Raw genomic sequence first — 24,134 nt, forward strand, 5'->3', positions numbered from 1 at the left:
CAGCTGCACACCCACTCATGGCTGCACACGCACGCAGAGCTGCAGACGCACGTATAGCTGCACACGCATGCACAGCTGCAGACGCACGCATAGCTGCACACGCATGCACAGCTGCACACCCACTCATGGCCGCACACGCATGCACAGCTCCACACCCACGCATGGCCGCACACGCACGCACAGCTGCACACCCACGCATGGCCGCACACGCACGCACAGCTGCACACCCACGCATGGCCGCACACCCACGCACAGCTGCACATGCACACACAGCTGCACACGCACGCACAGCTGCACACCCACGCATGGCCGCACACCCACGCAGTGCTGCAGACGCACGTATAGCTGCACAGCCACACATCGACGCATGGCCACATTACGCACGCATGGCCACATTACGCACGCATGGCCACACACACACACACATGGCCACACGCACACAGGCATGGCCACACACACACAGACATGGCCACACACACACAGACATGGCCACACACACACAGGCATGGCCACACACACACAGGCATGGCCACACACACACCTGGCTCCATATGCACGCATGGCCACATATGAACGCCTGGCTGAACACGCATGCACAGCTGCACACTTGCATGCATGGCTGCACACGCAAGCATAGCTGCACACGAACGCATGGCCACACACACGCACAGCTGCACACACATGCATAGCTGCATATACACGCACAGCTGCACACGCACACATAGCTGCACAGGAATAGTCGCACAAGTACTTAAGAAGATAGAACTAGGAGCAGGAGTAGGCCATCTGGCCCCTCGAGCCTGCTCCGCCATTCAATTAGATCATGGCTGATCTTTTGTGGACTCAGCTCCACTTTCCGGCCCGAACACCATAACCCTTAATCCCTTTATTCTTCAAAAAACTATCTATCTTTACCTTAAAAACATGTAATGAAGGAGCCTCAACTGCTTCACTGGGCAAGGAATTCCATAGATTCACAACCCTTTGGGTGAAGAAGTTCCTCCTAAACTCAGTCCTAAATCTACTTCCCCTTATTTTGAGGCTATGTCCCCTAGTTCTGCTGTCACCCGCCAGTGGAAACAACCTGCCCGCATCTATCCTATCTATTCCCTTCATAATTTTAAATGTTTCTATAAGATCCCCCCTCATCCTTCTAAATTCCAACGAGTACAGTCCCAGTCTACTCAACCTCTCCTCGTAATCCAACCCCTTCAGCTCTGGAATTAACCTAGTGAATCTCCTCTGCACACCCTCCAGTGCCAGTATGTCCTTTCTCAAGTAAGGAGACCAAAACTGAACACAATACTCCAGGTGTGGCCTCACTAACACCTTATACAGTTGCAGCATAACCTCCCTAGAAACTCCATTCCTCTAGCAATGAAGGACAAAATTCCATTCGCTTTCTTCATCACCTGTTGCACCTGTAGACCAACTTTTTGCGACTCATGCACTAGCACACCCAGGTCTCTCTGCACAAGCAGCATGCTTTGATGTTTTATCATTTAAATAATAATCCCGTTTGCTGTTATTCCTACCAAAATGGATAACCTCACATTTGTCAACATTGTATTCCATCTGCCAGACCCTAGCCCATTCATTTAACCTATCCAAATCCCTCTGCAGACTTCTGGTATCCTCTGCACTTTTCGTTTTACCACTCATCTTAGTGTCATCTGCAAACTTGGACACATTGCCTTTGGTCCCCAACTCCAAATCATCTATGTAAATTGTGAACAATTGTGGGCCCAACACTGATCCCTGAGGGACACCACTAGCTACTGATTGCCAACCAGAGAAACACCCATTTATCCCAACTCTTTGCTTTCTATTAATTAACCAATCCTCTATCCATGCTACTACTTTACCCTTAATGCCATGAATCTTTATCTTCTGCAGCAACCTTTTGTGTGGCACCTTACATAGAACATAGAACAGTACAGCACAGAACAGGCCCTTCGGCCCTCGATGTTGTGCCGAGCAATGATCACCCTACTTAAACCCACGTAACCCGTATACCCGTAACCCAACAATCCCCCCATTAACCTTAAACTACGGGCAATTTAGCATGGCCAATCCACCTAACCCGCACATCTTTGGACTGTGGGAGGAAACCGGAGCACCCGGAGGAAACCCACGCACACACGGGGAGGACGTGCAGACTCCACACAGACAGTGACCCAGCCGGGAATCGAACCTGGGACCCTGGAGCTGTGAAGCATTGATGCTAACCACCATGCTACCGTGAGGCCCCTAGAGGCTTTCTGGAAATCCAGATATACCACATCCATTGGCTCCCATTATCTACCACACTGGTATTGTCCTCAAAAAATTCCACTAAATTAGTTTGGCACGACGTGCCCTTTATGAACCCATGCTGTGTCTGCCCAATGGGACAATTTCCATCCGGATGTCTCGCTATTTGAATGAAATGAAATTAAAATCGCTTATTGTCACAAGTAGGCTTCAAATGAAGTTACTGTGTAAAGCCCCTAGTCGCCACATTCCGGCGCCTGTTCGGGGAGGCTGGTCCTTGATGATAGATTCCAGCATCTTACCTACTACTGAAGTTAAGCTCACTGGCCTATAATTTCCTGCTTTCTGCCTACCTCCTTTTTTAAACAGTGGTGTCACGTTTGCTAATTTCCAATCCGCCGGGACCATCCCAGAGTCTAGTGAATTTTGGTAAATTATCACTAGTGCATCTGCAATTTCCCTAGCCATCACTTTTAGCACTCTGGGATGCATTCCATCAGGGCCAGGAGACTTGTCTACCTTTAGCCCCATTATCTTGCCCATCACTACCTCCTTAGTGATAACAATCCTCTCAAGGTCCTCACCTGTCATAGCCTCATTTCTATCAGTCGCTGGCATGTCATTTGTGTCTTCCACTGTGAAGACCGACCCAAAAAACCTGTTCAGTTCCTCAGCCATTTCCTCATCTCCCATCTCATCCTCTAAAGGACCAATATTTACCTTAGCCACTCTTTTTTGTTTTATATATTTGTAGAAACTTTTACTATCTGTTTTTATATTCTGAGCAACTTTACTCTCATAATCTATTTTACTCTTCTTCATAGCTTTTTTAGTAGCTTTCTGTTGCCAAAGATTTCCCAGTCTGCTAGTCTCCCATTAATCCTTGCCATTTTGTGTGCTTTTTCCTTCAATTTGATACTCTCCCTTATTTCCTTAGATATCCACGGTCGATTTTCCCTCTTTCTACTGTCCTTCCTTTTTGTTGTTATAAACCTTTGCTGAGCACTGTGAAAAATCGCTTGTTCCTCAACTTTTTCACCATAAAGTATTTGCTCCCACTCTACTTCAGCTAGTTCTTCTCTCATCCCATTGTAATCTCCTTTGTTTAAGCACAAAACACGAGTATTTGATTTTACCTTCTCACCCTCTATCTGTATTTTAAATTCCACCATATTGTGATCGCTCCTTCCGAGAGGATCCCAAACTATGAGATCATGAATCAATCCTGTCTCATTACACAGAACAAGATCCAGGACCACTTGTTACCTCGTAGGTTCCATTTCATACTGTTCTAGGAAACTATCGCGGATACATTCTATAAACTCCTCCTCAAGGCTGCCTTGACCGACCTGGTTAAACCAATCAACATGTAAACTAAAATCCCCCATGATAACTGCTGTACCATTTCTACATGCATCAATTATTTAGTTATTTATTTGTTTATTGTTTACAAGCATGAATAGCCGCGCAAGCACGCACAGCCACACACACGCATAGCCGCACAAGCATGCATAGCTACACATACACGGATAGCAACACCCACATGCAGAACTTGGCCGCACACGAACGCATGGCCACATATGGACGCATAGCCAGAGAAGCAGGCATAGCTGCAAACACACTCATGTCTGCACACACAAACATGGCCGCACACACATGCGTGGCTGCCCATGCACACAGAGCCGCACACGCACGCAGAGCTGCATACGCATAGCTGCGCACACACACGTGTGGCCATACATGCACACATAGCTGTACACGCAGACATAGCTGCGGATACACGCAAGGCAGCCCACGCACACGTAGCCACACATGCACGCACTAGGTCACACAGTATATGTAGCAGTGCACAGCCACACACAGCCCCACAAACCCAGGTAACTTCACACAGCCACAAACACACGTAGCCGCATAGTCACACACATGTATAGACACACACACACGCATAGCCATGCACACACGCATAGCTGAGCACACACGCATGGCATGCACCAAGTCACACATGCACATGTAGCTGCGCGCAGCCGCACACGTTTAACCGCGCACAGTCTCACACACACACATACACATTTGTAGCCGTACACAGCCACAAACACACACGTAGCTGCATAGTCACACACATGTATAGCCACACACACACACACATGCATAGCTGGACACACGCGCAAAGCCGCACACGTGCGCATAGCCGCGCAAACATGCATATAACATGTGTAGCTGCACACATAGCATTACCCATGCGTAGCCGCACACATATGCACAGGCGTACACATTCATAGTCGCGCACACACACACACATGCGTAGCTGTACATGCACAGCCAAACACATGGCTGTACACATGCATAGCCACACACATGCACAGCCACACATGCGTAGCTGCACATACATATGTGCCACACATGCGTGTAGCCATGCACACAGGCATAGCTGCATGCACTCACACATTGCCATACACACATAGCCACACACACGCATGTGTAGCTAAATACACACATAGCTGAACACATGTATAGCCACAGACACAGCTGCACATGCATAGCAACACACATGCGCAGCCACACGCACATGGCTGCACACACATGCATAGCCACCCATACGCGTAGCCATAGATACACGTGTAGCTGTGCCCATACATAGCCGCACAAACATGCGTAGCAACACACGCGTGCACGTAGCCACACACACACAGCCAAACACATAACTGCACATTTGCATAGCCACACACATTCTGTACATGCATACATGCGTAGCCACCCACATACACAGCTTCAGATACACGCATAGCCGCACGCACGCATAGCTGCACACATGCATAGCCACACACCAGTTCAGCCAACAAAGATGTATAGCCCCACACCAGTATAGCCACATACACGCATTGCCACACAGCAGTGTAGCCATACACCAGTGTAGTCACACACATACACGCGTAGCCACACACACCCACACACACGCGCATAGCCACACACACACACGCGCATAGCCCCACACACGCCCACACACACGCGCATAGCCACACACACACACGCGCATAGCCCCACACACACACACGCGCATAGCCCCACACACACACACGCGCATAGCCACACACACACACGCGCATAGCCACACACACACACACGCGCATAGCCACACACACACACGCGCATAGCCATACACACACACACACACGCGCATAGCCCCACACACACACACACACGCACATAGCCCCACACACACACGCGCATAGCCACACACACACACGCGCATAGCCACACACACACACGCGCATAGCCACACACACACGCTCATAGCCACACACACACACGCACATAGCCCCACACACACACGCGCATAGCCACACACACACACGCGCATAGCCACACACACACACGCGCGCATAGCCACACACACAAACACGCGCATAGCCACACACACAAACACACACGCGCATAGCCACACACACGCGCATAGCCACACACACACACACACGCGCATAGCCACACACACACACACACATGCGCATAGCCACACACACACGCGCATAGCCACACACACACACACGCGCATAGCCACACACACACACGCATAGCCACACACACACGCGCATAGCCACACACACACACACGCGCATAGCCACACACACACACATACACGCGTAGCCACACACACCCACACACACGCGCATAGCCACACACACACACGCGCATAGCCCCACACACACCCACACACACGCGCATAGCCACACACACACACGCGCATAGCCCCACACACACACACGCGCATAGCCCCACACACACACACGCGCATAGCCACACACACACGCGCATAGCCACACACACACACACGCGCATAGCCACACACACACACACGCGCATAGCCACACACACACACACGCGCATAGCCACACACACACACACACGCGCATAGCCATACACACACACACGCGCATAGCCACACACACACACGCGCATAGCCATACACACACACACACACGCGCATAGCCCCACACACACACACACGCACATAGCCCCACACACACACGCGCATAGCCACACACACACACGCGCATAGCCACACACACACACGCGCATAGCCACACACACACGCTCATAGCCACACACACACGCACATAGCCCCACACACACACGCGCATAGCCACACACACACACGCGCATAGCCACACACACACACACGCGCATAGCCACACACACACGCGCATAGCCACACACACACACGCGCGCATAGCCACACACACAAACACGCGCATAGCCACACACACAAACACACACGCGCATAGCCACACACACGCGCATAGCCACACACACACACACACGCGCATAGCCACACACACACACACACATGCGCATAGCCACACACACACGCGCATAGCCACACACACACACACGCGCATAGCCACACACACACACGCATAGCCACACACACACGCGCATAGCCACACACACACACACGCGCATAGCCACACACACACACACGCGCATAGCCACACACACACGCGCATAGCCACACACACACACGCGCATAGCCACACACACACACACGCGCATAGCCACACACACACACGCATAGCCACACACACACACGCGCATAGCCACACACACACGCGCATAGCCACACACACACAAACACGCGCATAGCCACACACACAAACACGCGCATAGCCACACACACACACGCATAGCCACACACACACACGCATAGCCACACACACACACGCGCATAGCCACACACATGCATAGCTACACACACGCATAGTCACACACACACCCATAGCCACACACACACACCCATAGCCACACACACACACCCATAGCCACACACACACACCCATAGCCACACACACCCATAGCCACACACACCCATAGCCACACACACACACACCCAGAGCCACACACACACACACCCATAGCCACACACACACACCCATAGCCACACACACACACCCATAGCCACACACACACACACACCCATAGCCACACACACACACACCCATAGCCACACACACACACCCATAGCCACACACACACACCCAGAGCCACACGCACACCCAGAGCCACACGCACACCGAGAGCCACACACACACACACACCCATAGCCACACACACACACACACCCATAGCCACACACACACACACCCATAGCCACACACACACACACCCATAGCCACACACACCCATAGCCACACACACACACACCCATAGGCACACACCCATAGCCACACACACACACACCCATAGCCACACGCACACACCCATAGCCACACGCACACACCCATAGCCACACGCACACACCCATAGCCACATGCACACACCCATAGCCACACACACACCCATAGCCACACACACACCCATAGCCACACACACACCCATAGCCACACACACACCCATAGCCACACACACACACCCATAGCCATACACACACACCCATAGCCACACACACACACCCATAGCCACACACACACCCATAGCCACACACACACCCATAGCCACACACACACACCCATAGCCACACACACACCCATAGCCACACACACACACCCATAGCCACACACACACACCCATAGCCACACACACACACCCATAGCCACACACACACACCCATAGCCACACACACACACACCCATAGCCACACATACACACACCCATAGCCACACACACACACCCATAGCCACACACACACCCATAGCCACACACACACACCCATAGCCACACACACACCCATAGCCACACACACACACCCATAGCCACACATACACACACCCATAGCCACACACACACACCCATAGCCACACACACCCATAGCCACACACACACACCCATAGCTACACACCGCATAGCTACACACCGCATAGCCACACACACCCATAGCCACACACACCCATAGCCACACACACCCACCCATAGGCACACACACCCACCCATAGCCACACACACCCACCCATAGCCACACACACCCACCCATAGCCACACACACCCACCCATAGCCACACACACCCACCCATAGCCACACACACACCCATAGCCACACACCCACCCATAGCCACACACACACCCATAGCCACACACACACCCATAGCCACACACACACACCCATAGCCACACACACACCCATAGCCACACACACACACCCATAGCCACACACCGCATAGCTACACACACACACACCCATAGCCACACACACACGCGCATAGCCCACACACACACACACGCGCATAGCCACACACACACACACGCGCATAGCCACACACACACACACACGCGCATAGCCCCACACACACACACACGCACATAGCCCCACACACACACGCACATAGCCCCACACACACACGCGCATAGCCACACACACACACACACACACACGCGCATAGCCCCACACACACACACACACGCACATAGCCCCACACACACACGCACATAGCCCCACACACACACGCGCATAGCCACACACACACACGCGCATAGCCACACACACACACGCGCATAGCCACACACACACACGCACATAGCCCCACACACACACGCGCATAGCCACACACACACACGCGCATAGCCACACACACACACACGCGCATAGCCACACACACACACACGCATAGCCACACACACACACACGCGCATAGCCACACACACACACGCGCATAGCCACACACACACACGCGCGCATAGCCACACACACAAACACGCGCATAGCCACACACACAAACACACACGCGCATAGCCACACACACGCGCATAGCCACACACACGCGCATAGCCACACACACACACACACGCGCATAGCCACACACACACACATGCGCATAGCCACACACACACGCGCATAGCCACACACACACACACGCGCATAGCCACACACACACACGCATAGCCACACACACACGCGCATAGCCACACACACACACACGCGCATAGCCACACACACACACACGCGCATAGCCACACACACACGCGCATAGCCACACACACACACGCGCATAGCCACACACACACACACGCGCATAGCCACACACACACACGCATAGCCACACACACACACGCGCATAGCCACACACACACGCGCATAGCCACACACACACAAACACGCGCATAGCCACACACACAAACACGCGCATAGCCACACACACACACGCATAGCCACACACACACACGCATAGCCACACACACACACGCGCATAGCCACACACATGCATAGCTACACACACGCATAGTCACACACACACCCATAGCCACACACACACACCCATAGCCACACACACACACCCATAGCCACACACACACACCCATAGCCACACACACCCATAGCCACACACACCCATAGCCACACACACACACACCCAGAGCCACACACACACACCCCATAGCCACACACACACACCCATAGCCACACACACACACCCATAGCCACACACACACACACACACCCATAGCCACACACACACACACCCATAGCCACACACACACACCCATAGCCACACACACACACCCAGAGCCACACGCACACCCAGAGCCACACGCACACCGAGAGCCACACACACACACACACCCATAGCCACACACACACACACACCCATAGCCACACACACACACACCCATAGCCACACACACACACACCCATAGCCACACACACACACACCCATAGCCACACACACACACACCCATAGCCACACGCACACACCCATAGCCACACGCACACACCCATAGCCACACGCACACACCCATAGCCACATGCACACACCCATAGCCACACACACACCCATAGCCACACACACACCCATAGCCACACACACACCCATAGCCACACACACACCCATAGCCACACACACACACCCATAGCCACACACACACACCCATAGCCACACACACACACCCATAGCCACACACACACCCATAGCCACACACACACACCCATAGCCACACACACACACCCATAGCCACACACACACCCATAGCCACACACACACACCCATAGCCACACACACACACCCATAGCCACACACACACACCCATAGCCACACACACACACCCATAGCCACACACACACACCCATAGCCACACACACACACACCCATAGCCACACATACACACACCCATAGCCACACACACACACCCATAGCCACACACACACCCATAGCCACACACACACACCCATAGCTACACACCGCATAGCTACACACCGCATAGCCACACACACCCATAGCCACACACACCCATAGCCACACACACCCATAGCCACACACACCCACCCATAGCCACACACACCCACCCATAGCCACACACACCCACCCATAGCCACACACACCCACCCATAGCCACACACACCCACCCATAGCCACACACACCCACCCATAGCCACACACACACCCATAGCCACACACCCACCCATAGCCACACACACACCCATAGCCACACACACACCCATAGCCACACACACACACCCATAGCCACACACACACCCATAGCCACACACACACACCCATAGCCACACACACACACCCATAGCCACACACACACCCATAGCCACACACACACCCATAGCCACACACACACACCCATAGCCACACACACACACCCATAGCCGCACACACACACCCAGAGCCACACACACACACCCAGAGCCACACGCACACCCATAGCCGCACACACACACCCATAGCCACACACACACACACCCATAGCCGCACACACACCCATAGCCGCACACACACACCCATAGCCACACACACACACACCCATAGCCACACACACACACCCATAGCCACACACACACACCCATAGCTACACACCGCATAGCTACACACCGCATAGCAACACACACACACACACAGACACACGCATAGCCACACACACGCATAGCCACACACACGCGCACCCATAGCCACACACACACCCATAGCCACACACACACCCATAGCCACACACACACCCATAGCCACACACACACACACCCATAGCCACACACACACACCCATAGCCACACACACACACCCATAGCCACACACACACCCATAGCCACACACACACACACCCATAGCCACACACACACACCCATAGCCACACACACACACACCCATAGCCACACACACACACCCATAGCCACACACACACGCGCATAGCCACACACACACACACACGCGCATAGCCACACACACACACACGCGCATAGCCACACACACACACACACGCGCATAGCCATACACACACACACACACGCGCATAGCCCCACACACACACACACACGCACATAGCCCCACACACACACGCACATAGCCCCACACACACACGCGCATAGCCACACACACACACGCGCATAGCCACACACACACACGCGCATAGCCACACACACACACGCACATAGCCCCACACACACACGCGCATAGCCACACACACACACGCGCATAGCCACACACACACACGCGCATAGCCACACACACACACACGCGCATAGCCACACACACACACACGCATAGCCACACACACACACACGCGCATAGCCACACACACACGCGCATAGCCACACACACACACGCGCGCATAGCCACACACACAAACACGCGCATAGCCACACACACAAACACACACGCGCATAGCCACACACACGCGCATAGCCACACACACACACACACGCGCATAGCCACACACACACACATGCGCATAGCCACACACACACGCGCATAGCCACACACACACACACGCGCATAGCCACACACACACACGCATAGCCACACACACACGCGCATAGCCACACACACACACACGCGCATAGCCACACACACACACACGCGCATAGCCACACACACACGCGCATAGCCACACACACACACGCGCATAGCCACACACACACACACGCGCATAGCCACACACACACACGCATAGCCACACACACACGCGCATAGCCACACACACACGCGCATAGCCACACACACACAAACACGCGCATAGCCACACACACAAACACGCGCATAGCCACACACACACGCATAGCCACACACACACACGCATAGCCACACACACACACGCGCATAGCCACACACATGCATAGCTACACACACGCATAGTCACACACACACCCATAGCCACACACACACACCCATAGCCACACACACACACCCATAGCCACACACACACACCCATAGCCACACACACCCATAGCCACACACACCCATAGCCACACACACACACACCCAGAGCCACACACACACACACCCATAGCCACACACACACACCCATAGCCACACACACACACCCATAGCCACACACACACACACACACACCCATAGCCACACACACACACACCCATAGCCACACACACACACCCATAGCCACACACACACACCCAGAGCCACACGCACACCCAGAGCCACACGCACACCGAGAGCCACACACACACACACACACCCATAGCCACACACACACACACACACCCATAGCCACACACACACACACCCATAGCCACACACACACACACCCATAGCCACACACACACACACCCATAGGCACACACCCATAGCCACACACACACACACCCATAGCCACACGCACACACCCATAGCCACACGCACACACCCATAGCCACACGCACACACCCATAGCCACATGCACACACCCATAGCCACACACACACCCATAGCCACACACACACCCATAGCCACACACACACCCATAGCCACACACACACCCATAGCCACACACACACACCCATAGCCACACACACACACCCATAGCCACACACACACACCCATAGCCACACACACACCCATAGCCACACACACACACCCATAGCCACACACACACACCCATAGCCACACACACACCCATAGCCACACACACACACCCATAGCCACACACACACACCCATAGCCACACACACACACCCATAGCCACACACACACACCCATAGCCACACACACACACACCCATAGCCACACACACACACACCCATAGCCACACACACACACCCATAGCCACACACACACCCATAGCCACACACACACACCCATAGCTACACACCGCATAGCTACACACCGCATAGCCACACACACCCATAGCCACACACACCCATAGCCACACACACCCATAGCCACACACACCCACCCATAGCCACACACACCCACCCATAGCCACACACACCCACGCATAGCCACACACACCCACCCATAGCCACACACACCCACCCATAGCCACACACACCCACCCATAGCCACACACACACCCATAGCCACACACCCACCCATAGCCACACACACACCCATAGCCACACACACCCATAGCCACACACACACACCCATAGCCACACACACACCCATAGCCACACACACACACCCATAGCCACACACACACACCCATAGCCACACACACACCCATAGCCACACACACACCCATAGCCACACGCACACACCCATAGCCACACACACACACCCATAGCCACACACACACCCATAGCCACACACACACACCCATAGCTACACACACACACCCATAGCCACACACACACACCCATAGCCGCACACACACACCCAGAGCCACACACACACACCCAGAGCCACACGCACACCCATAGCCGCACACACACACCCATAGCCACACACACACACACCCATAGCCGCACACACACCCATAGCCGCACACACACACCCATAGCCACACACACACACACCCATAGCCACACACACACACCCATAGCCACACACACACACCCATAGCTACACACCGCATAGCTACACACCGCATAGCAACACACACACACACACAGACACACGCATAGCCACACACACGCATAGCCACACACACGCGCACCCATAGCCACACACACACCCATAGCCACACACACACCCATAGCCACACACACACACACCCATAGCCACACACACACACCCATAGCCACACACACACACCCATAGCCACACACACACACACCCATAGCCACACACACACACCCATAGCCACACACACACACCGCATAGCCACACACACACACACACAGACACACGCATAGCCACACACACGCATAGCCACACACACACACACCCATAGCCACACACACACACACCCATAGCCACACACACACACACCCATAGCCACACACACACACACCCATAGCCACACACACACCCATAGCCACACACACACACCCATAGCCACACACACACACCCATAGCCACACACACACACACCCATAGCCACACACACACACGCATAGCCACACACACACACCCATAGCCACACATACACACACCCATAGCCACACACACACACACCCATAGCCACACACACACACCCATAGCCACACACACACACCCATAGCCACACATACACACACCCATAGCCACACACACACACACCCATAGCCACACACACACACCCAGAGCCACACACACACACACATAGCCACACACACACACCCATAGCCACACACACACACCCACCCATAGCCACACACACACACACCCATAGCCACACACACACACACCCATAGCCACACACACACACACCCATAGCCACACACACACACCCATAGCCACACACACACACCCATAGCCACACACACCATAGCCACACACACCATAGCCACACACACACACACCCATAGCCACACACACCCATAGCCACACACACCATAGCCACACACACACACACCATAGCCACACACACACACCCATAGCCACACACACCCATAGCCACACACACCATAGCCACACACACACACACCCATAGCCACACACACACCCATAGCCACACACACACACCCATAGCCACACACACACACCCATAGCCACACACACACCCATAGCCACACACACACCCATAGCCGCACACACACACCCATAGCCACACACACACACCCATAGCCACACACACCCATAGCCACACACACACCCATAGCCACACACACCCACCCATAGCCACACGCACACACCCATAGCCACACACACACACCCATAGCCACACACACACACACCCATAGCCACACACACCCATAGCCACACACACACCCATAGCCACACACACCCACCCATAGCCACACGCACACACCCATAGCCACACACACACACCCATAGCCACACACACACACACCCATAGCCACACACACACACACCCATAGCCACACACACACCCATAGCCACACACACACGCCCATAGCCACACACACACACACCCATAGCCACACACACACACCCATAGCCACACACACACACCCATAGCTACACACCGCATAGCTACACACCGCATAGCAACACACACACACACACAGACACACGCATAGCCACACACACGCGCACCCATAGCCACACACACACCCATAGCCACACACACACCCATAGCCACACACACACACACCCATAGCCACACACACACACCCATAGCCACACACACACACCCATAGCCACACACACACACACCCATAGCCACACACACACACACCCATAGCCACACACACACACACCCATAGCCACACACACACACACCCATAGCCACACACACACCCATAGCCACACACACACGCCCATAGCCGCACACACACACCCATAGCCACACACACACACACCCATAGCCACACACACACACACCCATAGCCACACACACACACACCCATAGCCACACACACACACCCATAGCCACACACACACACACCCATAGCCACACACACACCCATAGCCACACACACACACCCATAGCTACACACACACCCATAGCCACACACACACACCCATAGCCACACACACACACACCCATAGCCACACACACACACACCCATAGCCACACACACACACACCCATAGCCACACACACACACCCATAGCCACACACACACACACCCATAGCCACACACACACCCATAGCCACACACACACACCCATAGCTACACACCGCATAGCTACACACCGCATAGCCACACACACAGACACACGCATAGCCACACACACGCATAGCCACACACACGCATAGCCACACACACGCATAGCCACACACGCATAGCCACACACACGCATAGCCACACACACGCGCACCCATAGCCACACACATGCATAGCCACACACACACACCCATAGCCACACACACACACCCATAGCCACACACACACACCCATAGCCACACACACACCCAGAGCCACACACACACCCATAGCCACACACACACCCAGAGCCACACACACACCCATAGCCACACACACACCCATAGCCACACATACACACACCCATAGCCACACACACACACCCATAGCCACACACACACCCATAGCCACACACACACCCATAGCCACACACACACACACCCATAGCCACACACACACACCCATAGGCACACACACCCACCCATAGCCACACACACACACCCATAGCCACACGCACACACCCATAGCCACACACACACACACCCATAGCCACACACACACACCCATAGCCACACACACACCCATAGCCACACACACACACACCCATAGCCACACACACCCACCCATAGCCACACACACACACCCATAGCCACACACACACACCCATAGCCACACACACACACACCCATAGCCACACATACACACACCCATAGCCACACACACACACCCATAGCCACACACCGCATAGCCACACACACCCACCCATAGCCACACACACACACGCATAGCCACACACCGCATAGCCACACACACACACACAGACACACGCATAGCCACACACCGCATAGCCACACACACACACACGCATAGCCACACACCGCATAGCCACACACACACACTATACAGAGTTCCCTTCACATCCACCTTGACCTTACTTGTCTCTTCAATCCATGCGATGGTCCAGGGACGTTGCTATCGGACTTGGTCAAGAACTGGTTGGCGATGGATTTGACGCTGCCCTTCTGGTAGGGATCTCTGTCCTCCTGGAATCAAACACATATTGGAAGAGGTCAGACTGTTTCCCTGAAAAACACTCACCAGTCCTCGCAGAGTGAGTTTAAACGCTGTGTCATTCGTGCAATCCCGGTTTCACTATTATCATCTCACACTTATAATTCAACCCAGTTCACCAACTCCTCCATCGCAGTGACACACCACAACACAGAGTGAAAAAGGAGCTAGCTGGGAAACTGGAGTAGGTAAACATTGGGAAAGAGGAGCTATTAGATAGACTATCAGATAAGCCACCAGGGCCAGATCGGATGCATCCAAGAATGCTGAAGGAAATGAATCAGGCAGAGCCAGTGGCCAGGAACGTCTTTCTTAGACTTGGGGATGGTGCTCAGGGACTGGGGAATTGCAAACCTTACATCCTCATTCAGAAATGGTGTAAAGATAAGGCGAGCATCTATCGGCCAGTCAGTTTAACTCGCGTGGGAGGAAAGTGTTGAGAAGGGATAAGTGTGGATTAATTAAGGACAGCCTTTATTTCGGACAAATTGTACTGAACAATGTGATTGAGTTTCTGATGAGGTAACATGAGGTCGATGAGGGTATGATGATTGATGCGGTGTACATGGACTTCCAGAAGGCTTTTGATAAAGTGCCACATAACAGGCTTGTTCAAGTTCATGGAATAAGAGGGGCAATGGATTCGAAATTTCCTGAGTGAAAGAAAACAGGGAGCTACATAAAAACAAAGAATATAGGGGCAGGAGGCCATGAAAAAAAAATGAAAATGAAAATCGCTTATTGTCACGAGTAGGCTTCAAATGAAGTTACTGTCAAAAGCCCCTAGTCGCCACATTCCGGCGCCTATTCGGGGAGGCTGGTACGGGAATCGAACCGTGCTGCTGGCCTGCTTTGAAAGCCAGCGATTTAGCCCAGTGAGCTAAACCAGGCCATTCAGCCCTACTTCACCATTCCATAAGCAGGTCATGGCTGATCGGTTTCAATTGAGTTCCACATTCCCCATCCACTCCTCAATAACCCTTGCCGAACAAGGATCTATCTACCTACCGGTTTGCAAACATCAATGCTCCTGCCTCCACCACCTCCTGAGGCAGGGAGTTCCAAAATCTCCCAACCCGTTGTCCTATAAGGGCCACCCTCTAATTTTAAAACAATGTCCCCGGGTTTCGCTCTCACCTCCACAAGAGGAAAGATTCCACACCCACCTTGCCAATACTGTTCAGGATCTTCTTTACTTTGTTTGGGCACCCTGGCCGAGTGAATGGTCAGTTCCAGCCCCACTGACCCCAGAGTCCAACATCAGTCAATTAACTAATAATTTGTGCGTTTTCCTTAGATCTTTAACCCTGGACTGCTCCAATGAGTTCCAAGCACCAAATGTATCAGTAAAACTGTTTATTTACAACAAGAGTAAGAGATGAACATATAAAGGATATAATAGAACGATGGTCCATTCGTCTACCTACTCCCAAAACCCCGTCCCACCCTCCATCCAGACTCACATAAGACAGACACATGGAGGGTTGGGGAAGAATTAAATAACAGGAATTGAAGGTAAAGGTTTGAAAGAACCTTCGCTGCTGCAATTGTAGCCTCTGTCGGTGCCGGTCATCCCCGAATACGACCCTCTAGGGAATGGATACAAGGTTGGTGCAGTTCTGTCCTTCGACCACCAGATGGAGCCTAATACTGGCAATTCAGGTTGGTGCAATCCCAACCTTCGACCACCAGAAGGAACCTCCAGCTCCCTGAGATATTACAGGAGCTTTATACCTGAGAATTTACAGATTTTCTATTTGTTGATCGCTGTGCAGAAAACCGGCTGTATTATGAAGAGAGTTCGCAGTTTGGGGTTTTCCCAGCCATTCAGACAGAGGATTAAAGTATTACACATCTGGTGAGAAACTGCAGGCTTTCCCTTCGCAGATTAAACTGCTGCCTGAGGTGTTCTCGCTCAGAGGCTCCCGTGACCAGCAAGTCATCCAAATAACCAGCCACATGTGGTAGCCGCACAGGATGTTCGCCATCACACGCTGATAAATAGCACAGGCGGAGGACACTCCGAAGGTCTGCTGCCTATTCTTGTACAGGCCCCTGTGCGTATTGATGGTGAAGTATTTGTGGGAGGCCAGATCCAACATGAGCTGCAAATTGGTTCATTCTGATCTTCATGAATGAAATATCGCCCCCACACTTCGTGCAGCGATCCGCTATGGAGGTGCATGGGGTTCAGGTCAAACCGGGAAACCATGTTTACCATCAATTTGTAACCAACGCAGAAACAAAGTAATATGTCCAGCTTCATTACTGGCACCACTGGTGCTGCCCAGTCAATGAATCAGACGGGGCTGATGATACCCGACCAACTGAGCTCCATTTCCATATTTTCCAGAAAGGCATCGGGAACCGGGAGAGCCCGGAAATATAGTGTCGAGGCTTCGACACCCCCCTTTTATTTTCCGCAATCCGGGTTGGAACACTTTGGGGTTCTTAATACCTCGCCCAAACCACTGGAACCCATCTGGGGGATGTGCTGCCATTGCATGGCCCAACAGGCTGGGTCTGTGGCCCTTTCCCACAATGTGTGTGAGGCGCACCAACTGGTGCTGATAACCACCGGGATCATAGTAGTACCTGTGATATCTAACAGTTCTCCGTGTATATGCTGAACCTTGCCTGAGTGTCCATCAAATCCAGGGACTCAGTCCCCAGGTTAATGCAGTCAAACCTTCTCCATCTGACTAAGGAGACCGCTGCATATCGAGCAGGTGCCCATTCACTGCAACTTTAATTGTGCCACTCGGGGGGCTGTCCCATGATTCAATTGTATGGGTCATAGAACGTACTGTGCAGAAGAAGGCCGTTCGGCCCATCGAGTCTGCACCGACCCACTTAAGCCCTCACTTCCACCCTATCCCCGTAACCCCCCCCCAACCATTTTGGACACTAAGGGCAATTTAGCATGGCCAATCCACCTGACCTGGCCCCTTTCCGAACCGCGCCTTGCCCTGGACCGAACGGCGTAAAGGCCCGACCTGGTGGTCTTCCCGATGGGAGACTTCCCTGGATTCCATAGGCAATGTTACACAGATTGATGTGGGCTTGTGGTCACCGACCCCGGCGTGAACCCAGGCCGTCAGTGAATCAGAGGTTCAGATATGGGGCAGCACGGTAGCATAGTGGTTAGCACAATCGCTTCACAGCTCTAGAGTCCCAGGTTCGATTCCGGCTTGGGTCACTGTCTGTGCGGAGTCTGCACATCCTCCCCGTGTCTGCGTGGGTTTCCTCCGGGTGCTCCGGTTTCCTCCCACAAGTCCCGAAAGACGTGCTGTTAGGTGAATTGAACATTCTGAATTCTCCGTGTACCCGAACAGGAGCCGGAATGTGGCGACTAGGGGCTTTTCACAGTAACTTCATTGCAGTGTTAATGTAAGCCTAATTGTGACGATAAAGATTATTATTATTATGAGAGGGAGGGGAGAGATGGACTGGGAGGCGGGGGGGGGGAATGGCTAAACCTGAGGAGGGAGGGGCAAACCACGGGGGGGGGGGGGGGTGGGGGCGAGAGGGAGGCGACCTGTACCTGTATCCAAGAGGTACAGAGAGATGGATCAACTATGTCGATAGCTGTCCAGTTTTTATCCTCGTCGGCAGTTCTGTAAGGACGACAGAGAGTCCACACCGAGGAGGAGAGGTTGAATCAACTTGGTTTGTTCTCACTGGAACGACAGAGATTGAGGGGCGACCTGATTGAGGCGTACAAAATTATGAGGGGTATAGACAGAGTGGATAGTCAGAGGCTTTTCCCCAGGGTAGAGGGGTCAATTACTAGGGGGCATAGGTTAAAGGTGCGAGGGGCAAGGTTGGGGATGTACGAGGCCCCTTTTTTTTTTAACACAGAGGGTAGTGGGTGCCTGGAACTCGCTGCCAGAGAAGGTGGTGGAAGCAGAGACAATAGTGACATTTAAGGGGCATCTTGACAAATATATGAATAGGATGGGAATAGAGGGATACGGACCCCAGAAGTGTAGAAGATTTTAGTTGAGATGGGCAGCATGGTCGGCACAGGTTTTGAGGGCCGAAGGGCCTGTTCCTGTTTCTTTGTTCTCAAGTCGAAACAAAGCGTAACTTTATTTTCCAATGACTGTTATGCACAGATTCTATCGCTCCCTACTGGGTCTTCACTAGTCGGTGCCTGACTGTCCGACTCTATTCGTACAAAGCCAAGTATTGTAAACTGTCTCCTGCCCCCTTGTTAGGGGAGTTTGATTTCAGCAAGGTCCATGGGCTTGTTAATCATCCCTACCCTGCAAGGCCTGTACGGGTTACAAGATGCAGCTCTCAGAAACAATCTTAAAAGCATTTTATGAACTCATTCAGGTTACGACTGCCAATCTGACGTTTCCAATTTATATGTAGATGAAAGTCACCCATGATTATTGCTGAACTTTATCACACACACCCAATATTTCCTCTTGTGTACTTTGCCCTACATTGTGGTTACTGTTAGTGAGACTGTGGACCACTCTCACAAATGACTTCTTCCCCCTACTGTTATTTAAAATGTATTTTATTACAAACATGTATCAAAACAGGTTACAGCAAATAAACACCCCGGGAGACAAACTTCCCAACAATCAACTATACTGTCTGTACAGATTTTCCCAATTTTCACCCCCCCCCCCCCCCCACCCCACGACTACAGCTCCTCAGTCACAAACATCCCCCATCTTTACTCAAACACCCCTCTACTGAGACTCGAAACTCATACTTTATCTTCTCTAATCGCAGGAAGTTGTACAGGTCACCCAACTGCTACCCCCGGTGGCGATGCCGACTCCCACGCCAGCAAAATCCGCCGCTGTGCAATTACAGGCGAAAGCCATCGGCCTTCCTCCTCTCCAAGAGTCCGGTTGCTCTGAAACCCCAAATCGCCACCAAAGGGTCCGGGGTCCACCTCCTCCTCCACTCTCCTGGCTAAGATCGCAAACACACCTGCCCAAAATCAGCCCAATTTTTCACACTCCAAAACATGTACGCATGATTCGCTGGCCCCCGCCTACATCTCCCACACTCATCTGCTACCCTCTGAAAGAACCCACTCATTCTCACCCGAGTCTTATGCACCACCTTAAACTGTATCAGGCTCATCCTTGCACAAGAGGAGGTCTCGTTTACCCCACGCAGTGCCTCACTCCATACCCCCCAATTGATCTCCGCTTCCCATTTCTCCTTGATCTTCACCACCCGCTCGCCTCCTGGCTCCCCCAGCCACTTGTATATATTCCCAATTATCCCCTCCCCTTCCACATCTGGAAGCAGCAGTCGCTCCAGCAGGGTGTATCCTGGCAACCTAGGGAACCCCCTCCAGACCTTTCAGGCAAAGTTCCTAACCTGCAGATACCTGAACTCGCTCCCCCTCGACAGCTCTACCCTCTCCCTTAGCTTCCTACAAACCCTTCCTCCAAATACAATCCCTCACCTTGACCAGCCCCACTTCCCTCCACCTCCTGTAAACACTATCTATCTATTCTATAATAACTTAGACCAGCCTTTGAGATTAGTGGCCCAATCAGGGAACCTGAGAAGTCTTAACTCAAAATTCCACTGAGTTTTGGTGTTCACAAGTGCCATTAGATCCGCACGGTAGATCGCTACAGAATCCCTTTCTCTGTATATAACAGATCCTCTGCACTCCCAGTGTGGACAGCAAGCTGAAAGCACCTGGTTGTTGGTTTTGTAAATAAAAGGAATTCTGGTGAAGTGACTTCTGCCTCCATGAACTTATTACAGTGGCGACGAGGAAAACGGAGCGACCCGAAGAAACCTCCTCATTAGCAGCCGCCGCATATTGAGGGTAAGCCACTGACAGGCAAAATGCGTTCATTCAGGAAGTTGGACTCTTGTGACCCTGCAGACTAGGCCCGATATGTAGAGCGGATGAAGTACTTTTTTTTAAAGAGCAAACGATATAATTCCGGGTGAAAAGCAGCTGATCATTCACCTGACCGCGTGTGGGCCGGCAGCTTTTGCCATAATGCACAGTCTCACTTTTCCGGAGGCACCGGACACAAAAACCTTCCAGGAATTGACGGACTGAGTAAAAGAGAACTATGACCCTAAGCCATCTCTGATCCTGTGAAGGTACCAGTTTTACTCAGCATTCTGAGACACTGGGGAGTCAATTACAAACTTTTAACAAGTTTAAGGCGATTAGCAGAGACTTGCGAATTTGGCCTGACGCTAAATGAGATGCTCCAAGACCGGTTGGTGTGCGGAATAAATAATTTAGCAATACGGAAACGTCTGTTAGGAGAGGCCGAGCTGAATTGTAAACAAGCATTGCAGTTGGCTTTGTCCTTAGAAAAAGCAGCAAGCGGAGCGCATGAGTTACAGGGCACTCCGATGGAGGTAGACCCTCATACCAGTGAAACTAAATTATGGGACTACCGCTGGGGGATAGGCAACTGCATAGCCACCCGCAGGAACGACTCGGATACTAAGTTAACCACGCCCACTCGCAAAACCTCTCCCAAGCAAGGGTAATTAGGTCCAGACAGACGCAAGCGCCTGCAGCCTTTTGTTGCCAGAAAAGCCCCCTGCGGTCCTCGTGACTCACGGGTGTCCTGCTTCGTTTCTGCGCCGGGTCCGGCTCCTCCACTTCGGACTCCGACCGGGGGGGGGGGGGGGGGGGGGGGGGGTATAATGGCTGGGCGCCCATCTTTTCCGATGTGAGCGCCTGAGGGGCGGTTCGCCCATTTCGTCCGGCGGCAGGTGGACAGCTGCGGCATCATCCACGGTGTCCATGTCCAATGTCCTCACCAGTGGACGTTTGGGGCGGGGGGGGGGGGGAGGGGGTAATGACTTCGGCCAGACCTTTGAGATTGGCCAATTAGAATAGGAGTTCCCTGATTAGTGGCCCAATCAGGGAACCCCTTTCTGTGTATATAACAGGGAGTGTCAGATCCTCTGCACTCCCGGCGTAGACAGCAGTCTGAATGGACATGGTTGTTCAGCTG

General features: G+C 52.8%; 1 protein-coding gene across 1 annotated transcript in view; it reads right to left on the minus strand.

Moving 5' to 3' along the window:
* LOC119954781 (F-actin-monooxygenase MICAL3-like) overlaps positions 1 to 24,134 on the minus strand; it is a 194,071-nt gene that overhangs the window by 49,521 nt on the left and 120,416 nt on the right. Inside the window, exon 28 of the mRNA XM_038780321.1 lies at positions 17,019 to 17,126. Coding sequence (XP_038636249.1) covers positions 17,019 to 17,126 — 108 coding nt within the window. The remainder of the gene's footprint in view (positions 1 to 17,018; positions 17,127 to 24,134) is intronic.

The sequence above is a fragment of the Scyliorhinus canicula genome, chromosome 20 (genome assembly GCF_902713615.1).
Source record: "Scyliorhinus canicula chromosome 20, sScyCan1.1, whole genome shotgun sequence".
Lineage (NCBI taxonomy): Eukaryota > Metazoa > Chordata > Chondrichthyes > Carcharhiniformes > Scyliorhinidae > Scyliorhinus > Scyliorhinus canicula.